General features: G+C 35.5%; 1 protein-coding gene across 1 annotated transcript; it reads right to left on the reverse strand.

Moving 5' to 3' along the window:
- Positions 1-3094: 3094 nt before the first annotated feature.
- On the reverse strand, positions 3095-15499 carry LOC110680924 (the record flags this gene model as incomplete). Its single annotated transcript, XM_021856707.1, has 3 exons — positions 3095-3207; positions 11149-11224; positions 15360-15499. Coding segments are annotated over 3 exons (329 nt in total), but the record flags the coding sequence as incomplete, so codon positions are not given.
- Positions 15500-15741: the final 242 nt, after the last annotated feature.

Below are 15741 nucleotides of genomic sequence, written 5' to 3' on the forward strand. Positions count from 1 at the left end.
CTGAATAATTGAATAAATAAAATTTAAAAAAATAATCTTATTTGTTCCATAGAAAAGAAAGAATCCCTTTTCAGTGTAATGAAAAATTGAGGCAGAAACAGTTTTTTTTCAGTTTTCTTAGCGGTGTAATTTTTCGTGAAAAATATCATCCATTCCGACGTATAGACGTATTGAAGTATAACTTCATTAAAACCAATCCCAAATCTTTTTTCAGATGTTTTAGAAAATTTGCATTTGCTTTGATAAAAAATCTTTGTTTTTCCGATGTTTTGATTGAAATATGGGTTTTCAAAGAAAAAGCTTCTATGGTCATTTTCCACAAAATTGGCCATAACTCAAAAACGAAATAGAGTACATTTCAAAAATTTCAGCGATAAAAGCTTATGAAATTACCTTCTCAAAAATATATTTTTGAAAGCTTTCCGCTAATTGGAACATAGTTTTTCTGGCTTTTTTTTACGATTTTTCTCAACGGTGGAAAATTTTGTGGAAAACTGTTTCCAGTATTTTTTTTTATTCCTGAGAAAATTTGCTTTCATTTTCATAAAAAAAACTTTGTTTCTATGATGCTTCTTTCTTGAGTTATGACTTTTCAAAGAAAAGGATCAAAGTGGAACATTTGCACGTTTTTTACGAAATTTGCCATAACTCAAAAACGAAAAAAAAGTACATTTCAAAAATTTCAGCGATTAAAGTTTATAAAATTATCTTCTCAAAAATATTTTTTTGAAAATTTTCCACGAGTTGGAGCATAGTTTTTCCGGCTTTTTTTACGAATTTTCTCAACGGTGGAAAATTTTATGGAAAACTTTTTCCAGTTAATATATTTTTTATTTTTAAGAAAATTTGCTTTCATTTTCATAAAACAAAAAACTTTGTTTCTACGATGCTTCGTTCTTGAGTTATGATTTTTCAAAGTAAGAAGTGTCAGAGGAAAACAAAAAAATTCCAACTGAGTTTTCCGGGAAAATAAGCGACCCTGAATTTTTCTCAATTTTTTTTTTATTCAAAGATTGATGAGTCCTGCCTGTGGAAAAAGTTTCATGAAAATCTGAGACCCTTCGGCCCACTTTGTACGGAAATTAAAAAAAATCCCCTACATGTATACTGATATGTAATAAATTATATGGATATTTGGCTTTATTGGTAAAAACTAACAACTTTGATGGCACGCTGCCAGCTTATTTGCAGCTAGAACCTTTACAAGTTAATTTTCCTACTCATACATGATCATGAGCCTGGGTCACGGTTATATGAAAAATTTAGATTCTCACTCCAGTCCACTTTATGGATTGCATTTAGGTCCCATAACAACTGTGCAAAATTTCAGCTCAAAGTTTGTATGGGATTCACTATGGAAAAACTTACTTTTGCAAAGAAAAATCGCCAGAGGTCGCCATTGACCTCTATAAAAATTCTGAACACAGAACTGAGATGACTGTGATTTGACAGCAATCAAGATCATTTGAGTATCCGCATTGAAATGCATTTGAGTATCCAACGGTTGCTTAGAACATGTTGGATTCGAAAAGATGGCGGCGCCGCATACTACTGGTCAGATTAAAATGAAAGGAACCATGGGGAAGTGAACATCCACCTGACGCAGTTTCTGTCAGGACATGGTTGCTATAGGCAGTACCTGCATAGATTCGGGCACTTAGCATCCCCTGCGTGCCGTTGCGATAAATGCCGTTTTAGTCGGATTATTTTAAGGAACATAAACATATATCAATTAAATCCACATGGACATCCCAATCGTATATTTTTAAATAATGTATTCTGTAATGCAGTTCAATGACTGTCACAAATTTTCACGCCTTCATTTCTAGTCTTCTACCTGAATCGAATTTGGAGCATCCGACAAATGTAGAATCAGAAGCTAGTTGGCTTAGTCATTGAGAAATCCAGAGTAAGTTAACGAATAGACGCACTTATATATTAATTTGACAACTCCCAAAACAGTACTGAAAAGTGCTACTTTTCAGCATTGTTTCTAAACGCTGCTTAAAAGAAGTACTTTTTAGTTCTACATATTTTTGGAAGTTAAAAACTTGATATCTGAGTGCCTCCATAGAATTTCTCTGGATTCCCGGTGACTCGAGATATTTCCATCAGTCGATGGTCCCTTCAGGAATCAAGTCATAGAGGTTTGACTGAATATTCATTTTTATCAAAATTCTCAACAAACACACCTACCTTTTCAGTTGAAAAGAACCTGTTGCTAGTGCTATTTAAACGTATAATCTCAAGCGGGGTTATTACAAACCCAGATTTCGGAAAACCTAATTTTATCTGATTTACTCCTCATTTGTTATAACCATCACAAATCGCTAGATGTTAACTTGAACTCACCGAAAATTGAAATCGCCTCCGCTATAATGAAATTAGCAACAAATTTGATAACGGCTCTGGAGCTCTGCTTACATCTGAGTTCTTCCTTGCGGATACTCACAGTGAAGGATTTTACATGGCGTACGCCTTCTCCGTACCGCACCGCAGACAAAGCTTCAGTTGGCGGTTTGTGATGCGGAATAATTGCATTTGCTGCCAGAAAGTTCAATCCACCGGAACAAAGTCATAAAAACCCCAAGAAACGTTTCTTGGAGAAGCGAACACGGTATGAAAAAAACAAGCCATTTCATTCCACGTCCCGTTTCTGTACACCATACCGCACAGGGGTCCAGATTTAAAATATAATGGCAAAAAAATACGTTTTCCTAATGTTTTACAAGTTTTTGTCATCGTATACCCTATTTTGTGCATATTCATCAGTTTTTGGAACTCATAGAAAAAAAGGCTGTTTTCCAAGACCTCAACTTTTTCAAAACAAAACAAACATGATATGAATGTTTGACTGTGTTCTTCTACATGTTCAAAAATAGGGTTTTCCCAGCTTTCCACAAAACTGGACCTCTGCGTACCGATGTCGGTTCTTTTGCCAATCTGTCCCTCACTCGGGACGTCCGTTGCGCGTTTCTCCCTCAGAACATTTATCAAAGCAATAAAATCAAAAGAGGAAGAAGCTCACGAAATATTTGGGATACCTGTCTTACCTTCTGAACACATCCGGCGAAGGAACCTTTATCCCTGAGGCTCATCGGCAGCGTGTGGATGTTGTGCACTCCGCCCAGGTACAAGCTGTGTGGCAACGAAAGATGCCAGAATCCGTTCGGGCGAGACCGTCATCACTTCTGGCAGCTGATCGATCTGCAATGCGGAAACAGAGTAGAATGTATTCCATCGTCCTTCTTTTTTTGCGAAAAAAAATATCAAGATGACAAAATCCGGGATAAAAAATGATGTAATGTGAGATGTAAGAGTGGGGGAAGATTTAATTGCTTAAACAATATGTTTTGTTTGGAAAAGATAACAGTCTTGGTAGTACGATAGTAATTGCTCTTGGGAAACAAAGCAATTAGAAAGATATATTTACATTCATAGCATTCCTTAGATAGGATTCTTTGAAAAAAATTGTGCAATGATTTAAAATATTAAACCTTAACATCAATCTTCTTAGTTTATGACTTTTGGACTTTTGACTTTTGACTCCAGGAAGATAAATGAGCACTAGTTTTTGCGACCCCCATGTCATAGAGTTATCACGTTTGCATAATTCCAGCAGGTATATTGCAAAATAAGCCGAAAATTACAATAATGGCGCTTACTTCATTCCATTAGATTACAGCAGGAAATGCTGAAATAAATAAAATTATCTACAGGAATCCCTGATTTGGGATTTTCCCAAGCGAGTTTAGCTAGACCTTTCTCCAGGTACTCTAATAGGGATTCCATAACAGATTTTCCTAGTATTCCAATTGAGAATTTCACCCAAAAATTCTAAAACATTAGAATTTCTCATTCAACATTAGTTATTTTTCCAGGAATTTCTATTAGAAATCCTAGCAGGATTGTACCCAGGATTTTATAAGGGATTCTCTAGGAGTTCTACAAAGAATTTTCCACAGAACAGCCTCCATGGATTCCATTACAAATTTCAACAAGAATTCCATCAGATTTCATCCAGAGTTGCTACACAAATTCATCCACGGATTGACCCTGTGTTTCTTACAGGAATGAGATGTCTCCAGAGATTCTTCAGAAACTTCCTACTAGAATTCTTCCTAAATCCCTTCAGAGATTCATACAGGCATTTTCAAGGATTTATCCCAACTATTCCTCTAGAGATTCCACTTAAAATTTCTCATTGAATCCTCAAAAGTTTTCAACAGAAGTTTAATTTCAGGTATCCTTCCAAAGTTTATCCCAAGGTCTTTTAAGGAATCCCAATAGGAAATTCTACTGGCATTTCTTCAGAAATTTGTCCAGGAATACTTCTAGTGATTTTTCCAGCAGTTTCATCTGAAAGCCTCCAAAAATGCCCGCATAAGTTCTTCGAAAGATGTTTCTAGAAATCCTCAAAACATCCTCCATTGATTCAAGAGTTTTTTCTAGAGATTATTCCAGAAAGTGCCCAGGTTAGTCCTTCTGGAAACTGGGATTTTCTTGTTTTTTCCAGATTTCATTCAAACTCTTTCAGATTTTATAGAAATTTTTTTTTATTTATTTTTTTTTAGAATTTTGTTTCAAAAATACTTTTAGAAATTTCTTCAGAACTTCAATAAGAAGAAGAATTTCTATGGTCAATATTTTTTTTTGTTATTTCTTTTTCAAAATTTTCTCCAAGAATTTCTACAGATATTTCTACAGTAATTACTCCTCGTATTTTTATAACTATTCTAAAATTGACTCCAGGGACTCATCCGGAGGTTCCTCCAAAAGATATTTTTGAGATTTTTCCATGAATACTTTCAGAGAATTCTCTTGAAATTCCTTAAAAGATTCTTCCAGACATTCCTATTAGTTTCATAGAATATTCAAGGGGTTAGGAGGATTATTTCAGCAGCTTCATCTTAAATTTTTAAGGATCTTCCTGCCTGGATTTCTCCAAATTCTTTTCATAAATTTCCTTAGCTTTATATTTTTTGCTGGGATCACTACTGTGATTCCTGCTGAAAATTATACCTATAAATATTCTTCTGAAGATTCCTCCTCATAATAATCCAGCAATTTCTCAAGTAATTCTTATTAGAATTACATTAAAAATAACTCAAAGAATCCGATTTCATCGAAAATTCTTGGTTTTGACAGAAATTATTATTTTTTTTAATTATTTTATTTTAGAACTTTGTTTAATAATCCTTCAGAAATTCCTCCAAAACTTCATGCAGGAATTCAGCTAAATTTTCACATATTTTTTTCGTTAGCAAAAATAGATGTAAATGTTTTCTTTTACCCGCACTATCTAGGGAAATGAACAATTCTACCCCATTACTCCGAATTCCATTACCCCGAATGTACAGAGCTGGTAGAAAAAAGTGGGTTCCGAAAAAAAGTCATTTTAGTGACCAGATTTCAAAAATAAGTGACTTAAAAGCAGACAACATGTATACGCGCCTCATATCAAGAGCTTGAGATCAGCTTGCCATGAGCGCACAAAAAACAATCGCGCGCTTCAGCACGTGCTATGGTGAGACACATTTTTTTAGATCTCATGTAGCAATGTACTAGCTCAAACGATCACATCTGCACTGGCTCCTGCGCTGTCTCATGAGAAAATCTCAATGTGACAGTGCATTTGAGCCTCGCAGGCGATGGTTTCAGAAGCAAGGAAAAGGGATTCAACTATCAAAAACTGCCCGTAACCAGTTTGAAAGGACTGACGTGGTTCAACACGGTTGAGGTTCTGGCATTTGAATTGAAAAACGTGTGTTGGCCACCGAAGAAGCATAGGCCATAGAACGAAGTCGTATGTTTCCATAGGGTTATTGTACTAGGCAAACATAACTGCATAGAAGTACTCCTAGTAAGCGCATGTGACGAGCCTCACGAGATGTATCATGAGACTCGCTCACTATGATATATTTTGTACGTATCCGCATCTCGTGTCTCACATATTTTATGAGCTGCGATATGAAATGTTGCATGGCACACTAGCTCATTCAGGTATACATGAGAAACACGACACTCTGCTTAAAAGTGACTTTCGATTCTCGAAAAGTGACTAAAAGTGACTTGAAAACCGAACCGTAATCAATTTTATTTCAATTCTAATATACTGTTTTACGATCAATATCCAATATGACACTGTCATAATGACAGGGAATATTCAATATGATCTTCTGCAAATAGTTGGTCTACTTAAGTACCATATTTGGAAATTTTTTATTGTAATTCCAAAATTTCATGATATTGACTACTTTTATTTCACACAGAAAAGTTAGCATTTACACAAATAATCCATTTTTAGCAGATTTTCAATCTCTTTTAAAATGTTGTGTCTGTTATATCACCAAAGTATTGGTCTTTTATATCACCGAAGTATGGTTGATATAAGCTTAAGTGACATTGAAAATATTCCATCAGTAAGTTTAATAGGAGGTACGTTTGGCAGAATGGACATTTAGCATATAGACGATAGGCTTAATAAGCTGTTCATGCTGAGTTATGCTGTCAAAGAAGTTAATAGCATTAAGCTTCTGAATTTCAATCAAAATTACTTGGACACTTTCATGATTCACTTGACATTGGGGGTTATAGTTGGTCGATTGTAATAAAGTATGCAATGAAAAAATATCATATTTTTGCGCGTATTATTGTTAAATATAAAGTCTGTGACTTTCAAAAAAACTTCCTGCCAAAGTGAATAAAAAAACCAAGATGAAGATGCGACACCCCACATTTATTGGACGAAAGCATGCATATTAGGGCGATTCAAAATTTAAAAAAAGTTTGGCAATGCATTCTCCCATATCTTTCCTCACATCTTTACCATAAAAAATAGTGTACTGTGAAATTTTCAGCTTATTCTGTAGTGATTTAAAGGTGACCCAAAAACAATGTAGGTTTATATAAAAGTTACTATGAACCAATACACGTGTTCACAAATTTGACGTTTGAGCGGTGCCGAATTCACTCGTTTCCATGGTCACAATAAATAACACGGCACCGCTCAAACGTCAGATAGCGAATTCGTGAATCGATCCATGGAGAAATTTATAGAATGTTCAAAACACGTTAGTACTGTAATGTAAGTACAAACTTTTCATCCCATAGTGTAAATTCACCCTTTGAACCATAACTGAAGGATGGAGAATCAAAATTTGACAAGCGGTCAAAACGGCAAGACAAGTTCATTGCTAAATATTGTAAATAATGTATGAAATTGAATTATAAAATGATTTTTTTTTTATTCTGACACGAATGCACCTGTTCGGTGTAAAGTGTCGTTAATAAAACAAACAAACAAAACAACATACTGAAGGATGTTTCAGAAAAAAAAACCCTTTTGAGCTTATTTTGCATGGGAGTTTTGTAAATGTTTGTAGGGCTTTAATCACAATATGAAGCTTAATAATAGCAAACAAACTCACGAATAACTTTTCTTCTTTACGTCGAATTGAATTACTCTCTTGAGCAGATTTCATTATTATGGTTTAAAGAATGAGTTTCCAACTATGGGATGATGAGTTTGTACAAACGTTCTAGTATTAACGTGTATTGAACATTTTTCAAAATTCGTCTATAGTAATTTCCATATAAACCTTCATCGTCTTTGGGCCACCTTTAATTTACCACCTTGAAAGCTGAAAATTTCCCAGAACAATAATTTTAAGAAAACTATGAAAGTAAAGATATGGGAGATTGTATTTTTAAACCTTTTCATATTTGAACAACCCTAATGCATATGGAAATGAATTGTCGAAAAAATACGAATAACGTTGTTTTAAGAATCCATTTAGATCAATTCATTTTTGGTTTGGTTTGCAAATAAAATGTGTACTGATAAGTACTCTCAAATAGAATATCATATAATTATTGCTTGTTTTGCGTTTTTGAAAAATTTTGAGGAGCTAATGTACTTTATACCAGGATGGTTTGATTAATAAAACGAAGTTCGAAGAATAATAAGGATGAATATTTCAAAACGTAATGTACGGTAATAGCAGATAAACATCTAATTATCCACCACAAGGCATTAACATTTCTTTTTAATAAGAATTCACGAAATATTAAAAAAAAACTCTACATTTAAACCTTTTGTGAACTCAAACCATATTAATAATAACTTAGATACTGTTACAAATTACGTAAAACTCTATGGAAAATAAACTTTTTTCGAAAGCTTTTTTCACACGAATCAAATATTTTGATACTGACATGAGGTTGATCTGATGATAACCTAAATAATAAAAAAAAATATATTCATAATTTTTCTTCTCAAAATATAAGCTCAAAATGGTTGAAAAAAGTGACTTTTTGACGAAAAATTGACAGACGTCAAAAAATGTGACGAAAATCACTGAAAAGCTAAAAAGTGACTCGCTACCAACCTTGCAAATGTACCATTACTTCGAATTCCATCACCCTGAATGCCATTTCCCCGAATTTTCAATAAATTTAACATGATGATACTGATGACATTTCCCCATGATTTTGGAATTCGGGGAAATGTTATTTCGGATGGGTCGATCGGCGATTTGGAATTCGGGGTAATGGCATTCGAGTTAATGTCATTCGGGGTAATGGGATTCGGGGTAATGGGGTAGAATCAAAATGAACGGCTGTTGGGTGGTAAAATGAAACACTATACAAAACACGTGAGCATTGGGTGTTCCCAAAATTTCACTTTGTCACGAAACTTGTGGCTCAACCTCCAAAATGGTAGCTTATCACAATCGAGCTTTTGTATGGGGGAACAGTAATAAATGACGTTTAGAGATTACCCATCGAGATTTTTTGGAAAAATAATCCGAATTTCGTGAGTTATGGCCTAACAAATATATCTAGTTCCACAAAATTTCGGTAAACCTCATACTGCCCATAATTTCATGTTTTGTCAAAATTTCGACTTTTTTTGTCAATTTCGAGTTAATATCACGAAAGAGTCATCAAATACACACTTTCGATAAACTTACAAAAATCTGTGAGATTGTTCTAACAAAATTCGAAAATATACCAAGTTGTTTTTGTCAATATTTTCGAATGAAAATGTCCAGAAAATCAAAAGAGTCTGCCAAGAAACTCCCCATGACATTTTTCTAAATATCTCATCGGGGTTCCGACAGGTATCTTGCCGTAAATCTTGAAAAGCGTGGAATTTGCTTACTATCCACAATGATATCAAAATTTCATTAAGGATTCAGCCATATATTTTCAACAACCGTTAAACAGTTTCTAACTATTACGAACAAGAATAACTGAAATTTCATTATCAATGAAGAAAAAATTACCCTTTTTCACGACGGTTCCATGGACCCCCTGATTAGTCGTGATGGCCCCCTAAGGGTCCCGCGGAACTATCGGTGGAAACCACTGATCTAGAAAGTAACATTTCTGTCCTCAGTAAATCTTGAGTAACTTAAAAACACATTAAATTAGGGGTATAATGTCTTCAGTAAAGTTTTTCCTTACAAAACTTCCAATCTTTTCGTTAATGAAGAAGAATACAGGTGTCAAGTTTGAAACCCACTTTTGACGATATCAAAATGTGTTGAAAAAATCATAATTTTTAAACATTCAAAAATGATTGTTTTAAATTTTTGTACAAAATATACATAGTTTTACCCCAATGGATCTGCAAAAACAATAAATAAAAACTATGTGTTTTATGCAATTTTACTGAACTAGAAATATTTGTTTTGACATTACTCACGGAAATCGAGCTTATTTCAAAAATCTCGATGGGGAAACCCCTAAACCTCATATGGAAAAATATATTATATCCTCATCAGCTACATTTTGGAAGTTGAGCCCCAAGTGAAATTTTGGGACACCCTAGTGGAGAAAACAAATATTTTTGAAAAAAAAAAACCCTTTGCATATGCGAAAATATAAACATAAATGATCGTAACCCATTCATCTCACTGATAAACCTCATGACCTCCGAGCTTAAAATTACATTGCTTTCAATTTTTCAACGTGGTTTTCTAAAATCTTATATTAAGTTGATGTTATCACTCCAGTTGACCACCGCAATAAACCCCTTTATTCATGCTCTGAATTGCACATGCACGACAAAAACTTTGAAAATTTGTTCTACACATTCAGATGTATCGTTTTTAATGTTTAGACTTTGGCATGACGTCCATTCGAATCTATGTGAAAAATCATAAATTTTAAGCTGTTGGATGATGATATTTTAAGATGTTCTGAAAAATTATCATACAACGCCTTACCGCAACCGGTCAAAAAATGTTAAAATTTTTAAATTTATTATTTCATGACTTCATATCATACAAGCGTTGAAAGATTTGAATACGATGTGTACCAGTTCCTGCCAAAATTGGTTTCTGGAGTCCATGTGTCGTGTTTTACAATTTATTTGTTTTTTGCGTGGGTTCTTTTAGGGTTTTGATATCTCGAAATCGAGTTAGAAAACCATAATAAAAGTTACTTGGTTTGCATGGCTACCTCGATGGTCCCTTGGATCGCATTTGCACTGGTTTTGTGTTCTTTAACTCGATACCTCCTTAAATCGATGGTCCCTTCAGTATCGAGTTATTGAGAGTTGACTGTATTTTTTTCAGCTTCGTTCCTAGAAGTTGCCCAAGGGTTCTTTAAAAATAGTCCGAACATGTTCGTTTCCAAAAGCTAGGAAAAGTTAGAAAATTTCGGAGTACTCTTCTTCTTTACAGAATTGTAGCTTCTCTTCCTTGTCAATTGGTCATAAATGAACTTAATTCCCAAATTAGGTTAAGGTGATTATAGAACAAAGCCACACCTCAAATTTTCAAGAGCACAAGACTTGAGAACCAAACAGCGCTACGCGTTGAAAATTTATCCCATTGGTCACCACCAGCAAGCAAGTAATTTGATTGATTTTCAACGCGAACTGTTGTCAGATTCTCCAGTCTGGTGCACTAGAAAATTCGAAGTTTGGCTTCGTTTTATAATCACCTTAAACACATTGTGCACAACTTTGCGGTAGAATTTGCAATATATTATTTTTGTATTGAACATATAAACGTAACAGAAAAACTGTACAGTACATTAGTGACACAAACAAAAATATGGCAATGTCCAACTTAAAAGGTTACATTATATTTGCAATGGACTGCACATATGCCCATGGACAAGTAATGTACCCACCTTTAAGACTGCCAGTCGAGATGTTCTGGAAACCTTGATTGTGTGCCATTGACCCATCGTCAGAGGAAATTCGCTTCTGTAATGAAAAAAATAATAAATAAATAATTATTCCATGTTAATTATTTTACAGAAACAAAAATATTCCAGAAGTTCAACTGAAAGAAATCTTAAATAAGAAAGGATGGTCAGATTTATGGAATTGTGTGACAAGCCATAAAGTTTTATTCACTACACAGATCTACGAATAAAAGTCATATTTCTCCGAATGGTGCTTGATTTGATCGTTAGACTGCTGCCTAGATCCCGAACTAGAAGCCTCACACATCGTTGAGATACTGACGTCGTCCAGATTTTCACTTCCGCTGCCACCAGTAGTTGAATCCGTTTCCATTTCGGTCACCACGAACATTCCTTTCGGATTCGATTTATTTTCATCGTTTTCCTGCGGGTACATTTCTATATCGGTCAATGTCGAACAGGAATCTATTGATGATGATTCCATGGCTAATGAATGTGGACTTGCTTCCTCCGCGTGTGATGGTGGCGCTTAGTGATGGTTGAACACATTGACGGTTTTGAAGTGAGGATTCAATCTGACCCAATTCTGCTGCTTGTTGGGATAATCCTAGGAATACCAGTGATTCGCTTTCGTGTGGATAACGTGGGAACTGATTCGGACATAATTGTTGTTCATAGGGTAATTTATCTGAAATTTCACTAAATTTACGTTTTTTGACATCCATAACTGCAGGAAACTGAGCGTGAGATTTTAGGACGAAATCAATAAATAAACCAACGGCTGAGCCTGCTTAGATTAAATAAATGGATAAAAAGATTGAAAAATTTGGTTGAATCAAGTGAAAACGTCTTTGTAGGTTGTCTCTTGGCTTGATCCTCCCATCTTTAAGCGTGACATAATTTTTGCATGACTCCTTAGTCACATCCTGTAATTTCATTATTTCGAACATTTGAAACACCCTCGTTAATCATTTGACACCCCATTTTACGGCACAACACTAATTTTTTTAAAGAAATTTGTCAAAGTTTAGTAATCCTTATTGTTTAAGAATAATGTACAAAAAGGCTACCAAAACCATTATGACCATATAAATATGTTCAACATTCGCGCACTTACTGTTTACTGCTAAACTCCTAATATCTCAAAGTTGTAACTCTGTAAAGCACTGCTTCATATCCGTATCATACGCGATAAAATTTAATTGTTTCCCACCACAGACCGCCTCTATTACGTAAATACAGACTGGATGCTGTGTGTAGTAACATGGTTATCGTCCGAGTTTTACTGTGAACCAACAAAGCTGTAATGGAAAAGCACTTGCAACGCCATATCGAACCCATTCCAAAGCCCTGCTCTGAAGCACCTCTTTATAAAGAACCTGAGGGGCCAGGTATCGCACCAAAACAACGTACATACCCAAAATTCATGTTCGCACTGCTTGTCTGGCACACGGTAAAACATAAACTTTTTAAACCTTCTTTGCCAGCATTTGGTAGAACGTGCTTACAATCGTTTTTTCCTACCTGAAACCACTAGTTTAACAGTGATTCGATATGGTTTGCCGGCTGTTGGCCATAGGGTAAGTGTTCCTTTAGTTGTGGGTGTTCCTATAGTTGCGGTAGACCGTTTTCACTGATTTTATTATATTAGCCACCGAACCGACACAGCCAATCGACGTATTGACTTGTTGATACACGGAATAGTAAAAAAAAAGCGTTCAAATTGCTTCAAAACTGATGAAATATCACTAAAATTGCTAAAACTTTTCTTACCTGTACCAATAGTTGCGGTAAAGTGTTCCTATAGTGGAGGATCCCATAAGAAAACAACGGATACCGCAACTATAGGAACACAAATTAAAAATTTACCGCAACTAAAGGAACAGTGTACCAATAGTGGAGGTATTATTTTTCACTGACATGGCGTGGATTACTGCGATAAATCATTTTTCTCATTAAGTCAAAGGTTGTTCCTTCCCGTTACAACATTAACATGTACATTAATTGCGCTTTTTGAATTTAGACGGTTAAATGAAGTAGAATCGTGCTTAGTACCTCCACTATTGGTACATCTACCCTATTTCTGTGTGGTCGTCTAGTTGTGACCAATGAACAATAATGACTATCGGCGTTCCCTACACCCTATCTAGCATTTTCAGCTCATAACAAAAATCGGATAGATACTACCTTTTTCCGAATTTAGTGTACGTAGTAAGATTATTCATATAAAATTTTACTAATATAATTTTGGTAAATTTTCAGTACTTAGTTTTGAAAAATGACCTTTTAAAGAAAATGATTTATATATTTAAAAAATGCAATTTTAATATGCGATTTAAGCTGGAAATGCTCTATAGTGAACTGCATGTGAACGGTACTAACCACGCTAGAAGTGGGCTGTTCCGAAGCCAGAGGCGACAAAAATGAAACCATTAAACGCTGGCTGGTCTACCGGACGATGATGATGGCCCTTGTCGTTGGTGCCAGCCACTGAGATGATTTTTGCCGTTTAGATTCTAAATTTATTGTAGCACGGCTTGAATGCTCTATTGGAGACTACGGCACTGGAGTGCAGAACGCACTTGCAAACCGAAGTTGGAAATGATTTATAATGGTACGTCCTACTGTGTCGTAATCGGCTGATGAAGGACTCAGAAGGAAATTGAGGGGAAGTTGCGTCAACTTTTAGAAAATACATGGAAGCTCTTCAAATTACGAGAACTGTTCAGCTTGAACTCTTTCTTGAGTACGTACTTTGCCAAAAGTACTCTTTAAATCAGAATTGTGATGCTTATGAGAACACGTTCAGAGAATGAAATAGTTCGGTCAATAATGATGGATTATTTTCCGCCAGTTTTCAGAATTGCAAATGTATGAACATGGTTTAACGGCGATGATTATTAGGCTGGATTTGTGACGTTACACTACGAATTCACTGCTCAACATTGCACTTAAAGGACACGATTAGGAAATTTGGTGGCACTCTCATCACAGGAATATTCAGCAAGACCAAAGCTGAGGATCGTGGGTTCAAAATCCCACTAGTGGTGGTTTTTTTTTCGTAAAGGAAACTTTCTCACTTCCCAGGGCAAATAGTATCTTCTTGTCTGTCACAAGATATACACATGCAAAAATGATCAATTGGCAAAGAAAGCTCTTAGTTAATAACTGTTGCAAGTGCTCATAAGAACATTAAACTGAGAAGCATGCTCTGTCTCAGTTGGGGGCGTAACATCAAAAGAAAAAGAAGAAAAATGTTAAAAAATCTCAGTAAAGGTAAAAGTAAACATTTGATAAATCAACCTTCTATCTGGTTTTAATTAGCAAGCATTCGTTTTATATTATGCCTTCTTCGTAGAAAATACTGCAATTCGTAACACTTTTTTTCTCATTCAACTGCGATGCACAACTAAAAACTTATAAGCCAATTAAAATGTAGCCTTGCCCAGAATTCCCACTTAATCAGCAGCAAATCAGTCGATTGAACCTATGCAAACACATAATCAACATAATCAGGAAACATCTCCATTCCTATTTATTAGCCCGACCCCTATAATCCTCTGTCTCCAGTGCCGCACGTCCTAATCTGTCGTCATTAGTTATCATACCGCATGGCTTTAATTATGTCATATACGAAGTGGAGCGGTCGAATGTTTTTGTTTGAACATCATTATGAGAATAAGCCTCATCCAGCATTCAACCATGCAACATGCACTGTTGGACCGTAGGTGGATGCTGCTCGGGCTTGCCATTCATATATTCTGTATCCTTTTCTCATTGGCGTAACCGACTTCTGAGCTGAAGGGGCGACAATCACTCAATATAAAGTTATGTTCTTAACGTAATATTTTAGTGTTGAAATAATCATTCACATAGTGTGTCTATTATGCCCCTAATCTTCCTATATCATAAAAAATGTTCACTTTATAAAATGAACAGTCCTTAAATGGCAGATAGCCATGGGCGGCATGAATTCACTCTCTGTATGTAGATGTATGCGCTAAATTTAATAAATATTCTTATAGAAATAACATCTACCAAGAGGGGCCAGAAACTTAAACCAATCTACACCACTGCTTTCCCATTCACATAAACCAGGAAGCCCCAAAATTTATTCCGGAGCCGCTAAATTAATACATGCACGATACCGTACCCCTCCGATAAGTGCGAGAGGCGAGTCATGCGATACGTACCTCACTGTTGCTGGCCCGCTGCCAAGATCGAAAGTGAACTCCACGTAGCCCATGTTGAGGCACAGCGAGATGTAGTCCCCGTACTCGTGGTGGCCACTGTACAGCAGCAGCCCGTCCTCCAGAAGGGGTTTGATGATAATCTGTTTCCAGGTTTTCAGAGGGTTTTATGCGTTGTTTGATGTTGCGAGATGATTGAATGGAGGCGTCGAGATTGGTATGGTTTGGTGCCGATTGTTTCCGGTTTTGAACATGAATTTCATCGTTTTGGGGCGATTTGTGATTGTTGTGTATGACGTATGAACGATGGAATTATTATATTATGCGGAATGTATCGAAGAGGTTCATGGAAAGAGAAGATAATACGAGATAGTGTGGATTAGTA

The sequence above is a fragment of the Aedes aegypti genome, unplaced genomic scaffold (genome assembly GCF_002204515.2).
Source record: "Aedes aegypti strain LVP_AGWG unplaced genomic scaffold, AaegL5.0 Primary Assembly AGWG_AaegL5_hic_scaff_202_PBJ_arrow, whole genome shotgun sequence".
NCBI classification, from domain to species: Eukaryota; Metazoa; Arthropoda; class Insecta; order Diptera; family Culicidae; genus Aedes; species Aedes aegypti.